Source organism: Sitodiplosis mosellana, unplaced genomic scaffold, assembly GCF_009176505.1.
Source record: "Sitodiplosis mosellana isolate CC-2019 unplaced genomic scaffold, AAFC_SMos_1.0 Smas_scaffold_5616, whole genome shotgun sequence".
Classification (NCBI taxonomy): domain Eukaryota; kingdom Metazoa; phylum Arthropoda; class Insecta; order Diptera; family Cecidomyiidae; genus Sitodiplosis; species Sitodiplosis mosellana.
This window is the reverse complement of record NW_022600858.1, coordinates 1-6203: the sequence shown is the minus strand read 5'-3', so window position 1 is coordinate 6203 and position 6203 is coordinate 1. Positions and strand designations below refer to the sequence as shown.

The 6203-nt window shown below is 37.7% G+C and overlaps 1 protein-coding gene across 1 annotated transcript; it reads left to right on the top strand.

Annotated features, from left to right (window-relative positions):
* Positions 1–1161: 1161 nt before the first annotated feature.
* On the top strand, positions 1162–5720 carry LOC129572855 (gamma-aminobutyric acid type B receptor subunit 2-like; the record flags this gene model as incomplete). Its single annotated transcript, XM_055452968.1, has 3 exons — positions 1162–1257; positions 3677–3955; positions 5396–5720. Coding segments are annotated over exons 1-3 (700 nt in total), but the record flags the coding sequence as incomplete, so codon positions are not given.
* Positions 5721–6203: the final 483 nt, after the last annotated feature.

The window sequence follows — 6203 nt, the reverse complement described above, 5'->3', positions numbered from 1 at the left end:
CGCGAAAAATGAGATGGCATGCATACCTTATTTCCATACAAATGCATGTAAATGTATACGGGTCCAGCCAGACCCGAGGGGTCCGTTCGAAGGTGTAGTTTTTGTATATCCTTATATCATCCTTTTTAAGGACTTTTTGTAATATTTGTTTTGCTAGATCGATAGTCAATGAAATTTCAGGCAGATAACTTAAAACTCAAGTCGCTAGCTAAATCAGAAATATATTAAATTGAAGATCAAAAATGAAAAAGGTCTGGCTGGACCCAGGGGTCCTTCCGCGGGTTGAATCGGAATTATTGTTGTTTTCGGTATTGTTGGTGGATTCTTGCTTTAAACTCGTTTTTTTCCTCGTTCTGTTGCACTTTTTCGTTTCTCTTTCGCTCATTTGTTATTCAGTCGTATTTTGTTCGTGGCCCATTCAATATTGCTGTGCTAAAGGCAAACTTAAGTTGGAATTTTGCCGTCGCATTCGTACCACTCGAAATTCGAATGTATGCATGCGATTATCCAACGTTTGGCTTGGAGAAGTCGCCAAATTCCCAGCATCAAGCACGAAATCTCTCATTATATGTACGTATCGTCGTGACTACACCGAACATTGAATTGCTTTTTCATTACGGTATTTTGTCGGCTCAAAAATATATTCTGCGATTTTCTACGTTGATAATATTCAAATTCGGTGCGTGCTCGGAAAAGCATTCCTTGGTCGGGTTTTTCGCACGGTGGAACACAGTAATGAATGAACTTAATGAGTTTGGATTCGGATATATGATAAAATGTGTTTTATGCATATGTAACGACGCGAATCATATATCAAAAGTCGCATGGAATGTTTAGTGATGAGAATGAGAGATGTGAGAGCAAGACGAAGCGCCCGCGTTTCAGTGTGAGCTGAATTTTTGGGCACCATGTGCCGTTGCCGTGTGGCCGTGCATCACAATTTTCGTTGTGTGGCGCGACGCAAACGCTGTAATCAAACGAGTGATGAAGTATTCATTATATGACTGAGTACATAAAGCCACTCGGTGGATAGTCGTAAAAGTTTAGAAATGACGAGACATATGATCGTGTGTAATGCGATCCCACTTAAATCCGGTGCCAGTGAGATATCATATTTTTCGAGAGTCGAAGAAAAAATTCACTCACAATATCCGGGTAAGAATGTTACATTGGCATTTCAGCCCGGACTCAATTACAACTGGTTTTGCCAGCGATATCATAAGAGTTTTATCTGGTGCTGTCCGGGGGCAAACGACTGTAAATTTATTATTTCTATACCTAGAAAAGCCTTGAAAGCCGTCGAAATGGGTGGAGGACAATCAATCTTGGTAAAACTACGGAAATTCGGTCAGTTGGCCAGTTTGTGAGCTTTCAGTTTTATTTCTCTCATTTCACATCCACATCAGCAAAAATTCTGCTTTCCAAACTAGATTCGAATTACTGATATCAAATATCCTATAAAACGGGTTGAGACTGTGTGTGCTCGAAAATGTTCTAAAACATTTCAACAAATTAAATCACTTGGACTTTTCCTTTCGCAAGAATTCCATCACACATTAATTCTTTTGATGAAAGTTTAGCGTAGCACAGCACACGAAATTACTCGAGACACTGCAATATAAAACGAGCCATATTCCTTGTATGTATGCACCAAGGACACTACTAATGACATTGCCAATAGGTGTTATAACGATCATGCAATAGAGTGATATCTACTCTGTTCACCATTGGATTGCTTGGGATGAAAAAAAGTCGTTGGCCAAACTGTAATTATTTTCGCTTCTGTAGGGCTAAAAATACATCACTTTAACTATGTATGTATTGCGGGCATGGAACAAGAAGAGAGAGACAGAAAGATGGGAATTCTGCAGTATGTGCTATGTGCTCACAGCTTACGTTCGTGTAATCACTAATTGGTTTCATAAATCCATTGTATGGAATTACTTGTTAAATTTTTATTCCGCTTGTCCGAACATGAAATTGAACACTCATAAAACTGCAAACGATATTCGATGTCTGGCACTCTCAGTCACTCACTCACTCACTCGTGCTCTTCATCGCTCACTATCAGAGAGATAGATGGGGTGTATTTTCATTTGGCCGGTGGGATTATAATTTCGAACGCTGCAAATCTTTATTATCGAAAAATAGCCAATACGATGGAAGTAATTAGAGACGGTATGTTGGCAAATATTACATGTATTTCTCTCTCTCTATCGTTCCGTGCCCCGTAGAGCACATGCGGAGCAATTTGTGAAACATTTCCATGGAATTGGCTATTTTTCGATCAAATTGATTTTCGTTCACTTTGAATTATTTGACCAATAACAACAGTAACAATTTCTCGGTCTCTCTGTGTGTTTGGGTGCGTTTGGTTCGGTAATTGTTTCCAAATGTTATTGGCATTTATTGACAAACTAGCACATAAAATTAGCCACGACTAAAATTGTTGTGACGACTGTTGATGTGACGAAAATGCTCGTTACTTGTTAACATTTCAAGAATTGATTCATTTTCAAACACATAAAACGCAATTTTGATTGACACGTGCTGGAAAGGTGGTGTAAAACTACCATTCAACACATAATTCGTTTACACGAGAAACACGAGAAATATTCAAATATATTCGAAATGTTGAAACGTTATTGCAAACTAAAAGAGCGGTTTCGACGTCAGTACGTGTAATGCAAAACGTCAGCATTCTAATCCACAAACCCAATAAACTGAAATTTGCTCATCAAACTTCCTGCTGTACCATATTTACTGCTGTTGTTATTAGTGTGTGCATTTGTGTACGGGTGAAGGATGTGGCTTCTACGACGAAGAGAAACAAAAATGGCTAAAAGTGCGTTTTCACAAAGGGGGCAATTGATATGCTCAGCAACAGCGACTGACAACCGCACCGAAAGAACCTCAGACGAACAATCAGTTGACGAAATGCTTTTACAAAATTGTTTTCGCAGACGTTTCGGTATTTAGTGCATGAAGAAGACATAGCTTTAAAACCGCAGCCATGATTTATTAGCGGTTTGAAATAGGATAATATCTGTGTAATTTCAAGGAATTTAAGTAGCATTTTTTTTCATAACCGTAATCCTTTGCTCAGTTTTTATTCGTAAAAACTGGTTGCTTCATGACGGCGGCGTCGTCGTCGTCGTTGAGATCATCTTTGCGTTGCATGAATTGACTGTTGCCCGCATCTGTATAAATTGAAAATTTATTGAATAAATAAATTGGTAGATCTGCTAGCGGCTACCATTAATACCTTCTCGTGTTTCGTGCTACTTGCTTGCTTTGCTCTTGACTAATTCGCTTCAAGTTTTTGGAATTTAAAATCTAAAGTCAGCCTGTGTTGTTTTCCATCGCACTAAACACGGGCTGTGTTGCCGTGTACACTCGACAAGATAAACTCCGATTCCGACGTACTGACGTGCAATTTCGAATCGGATGTGTTTTCCTTTATTTCCGCTGGAATGTTGATTGCTGCCCAAAATTACATTTAATTGTTTGTTTACTTCTCGTGATCCATTTGTGTTTGTCTATTTTGTTTGTTTGTTGGTTCTATTTCTCATTGCTTACTGCTACTAGAGCTCTTACACCGCACACCGCAATGCTTTTCTGCTCCCCGTTTTAATGATACTCTAAATTTTGTTGTACATTCCTTCTCGTGAAACAGGCACGCGTCTACTTGCTATCGTCTGGATTTTCGTTAGCATTTGGCAGTATGTTTGCGAAAACCTATCGTGTTCATCGAATATTTACACGCAGCGGCAGCAGTGTGTGCAAAGACAGAATGTTGCGAGACGCACAGTTAATTTCATTGGTCTGTGCATTGTTACTGCTTGATGGATTAGTTCTTGGATTTTGGGTTGTATTCGATCCGATGGAACGACACTTGAGCAATTTAACTTTGGAAATAAGTTTAAGCGACCGCAGTGTGGTATATCAACCTCAGGTAAATAAATAAATAAATTACAATTTTATTTGGACTCTCAGTCTCGTTTTGGTTTTTCATTCCCTCTTTTTTCGCATCGCTTTATCTTTTACTCGGCTCTTATTGAGAGCTTTCATCCCCTCGACCAACGCCAAACAGACGGAGAGTTTCATGGTTCACGGAAGTAACGATGCGTTACCTATTTTGAAATGTATTTCATTTCTACCTCGTCGACGACTTGTCGTTCTATTTCTCTCTCTCTCTCTCTCTCTCTCTCTCTCTGTGTTTTTTTTAACACGTGCTTATCAGTTGATTTTTATCCGGTGTATTTTGTGCTGAATAACCAAAGGCATTTTAATCTACTTTCAAGAGATTAAACGTGTTGAAGTGAGGCGAGTGTTGTTGCTGAATTAAAAGTACTTGAGGCCGAGAATCGAGTAGTAGTAAATGGGTTTTGCACGGCAAATCGCAAACACAACACAATTTTCTCGACAGTTGTTTACACGTTTCGTTACACTTTAATTAAATTAAATTTTCCTTTTGGTCGAGATTGTGCGAGCCAGCGCATGAGTTGGTTTTTCTCTCTCACCCAACCGTACCTCTTACCATGTTTACCTTTGCTTTTGGGTAGGCTCAAGAAAATCGGAACATGTTTTATTATCAATTACGAATTGTAATTTCAGCAGAAAAAAAGCACTTGGGCAACTGAAATGGATTGTGTAGTTTCTATAAATATTTTTACATTTTGAGGGATGATTCATTCGAAATGAATCAATAACATTCAAATTGCATTTATTTAAATACATTTATCATTTTGATGGATTGGCATGCCAAAACGCGACTGGAAAATAGAGTGGGAAGAGATGTGGCGAGTGCATGCTATTCAAACGCACGCACAAAATAAAGTGAAGAAATTAAATTTGGAAATGAAAATTGAATTCGAATAATTTTGCAGCGGCAAAAAGAGTGACAAAGTAAACTGAGTATCAGAGCGAGATGCATGCTTTTTATCTTGTCAATTGATCGAAACTGAAATTCATGCAGAAAAAGAGAGCAATAGATAGAGAGTGAGAAAGTGAGCGACATTCAGCTCATAGATATAGAAATGAGGCCAATTATACATTCCATATATTGAAATGTGTGTCGAGTCGTCGGCACACACAGCCAATAGATTCTTGCTTTTAGTTAGGTTCGGTTTTTTGTCATTTTGATTAAATCAATGCATTGACTTTGTGAACAAATGACATGGAATATGATTAGTGGTGTATACATTACGTTGGGGAGTGCGAAGCCAATAATGAACACAGTATAATGTTCCAATTGCTAACAGAAAAACTCACACTTTAATTCTCCGTTTTTGTCATTGTCTTTTTCATCCTCTTTCTCTTTTCGCTTCGTTCACATTCCTCTCTCTCGATTCGCTCCGCTTGGTGCGACCAATTTCACTACATTTGTAAACAGGTTGAAGTGTGTCGTTCGCAGTCGGGCCATACGCAGAGCTGGTTGGGCGCACTGTACATCTACAAAGGTCTGCTGCTGGTTGTTGGCGTTTATATGGCATGGGAAACAAGACACGTCAAAATACCAGCCCTCAACGATTCACAATACATTGGCGTTTCGGTTTATAGCGTTGTAATAACTAGTGCTATCGTTGTGGTTTTAGCGAATTTGATATCAGAACGAGTCACATTAGCATTTGTAACGATAACAGCATTAATATTGACATCAACAACAGCCACACTCTGTCTGCTCTTTCTGCCGAAAATGCACGATATCTGGGCCAAAGGTAATTATTTCTTGTGTATCCCTGCAATAAATGTACGTTTAATTACTTTGGCAAATTAAAATAATGACGTTAACAGCATCGGCAACCAACAAGAGGAAATATTGGCAGAACATGGATTCGTCCGTGTTCCATACCGATTTTATAGATTTACAGGCATTAACATACTAATGTTATAAATTATTAACATATTACTAACGGGGCGTTAATAACTCAAACATAACATATTATTAGATTAATGAGATTCTACGATATTATTAACATATTATCATATTATTAATAAGATAATCTTATTAAAATATTAATAAGATCAGTTATTAAAAAATTAATAACGATATTATTAAAATATTAATAAGAAAATCGGATTTTATTAACCAATTTTTTTCAGTCCAAATGTTGATTTTTTCTTCACAATTTTTTTTCAAAGTTTCATACTAAAAACATATCAAATATCGTCAGATGCATTTTTCTTCAAGATTTCGTCGT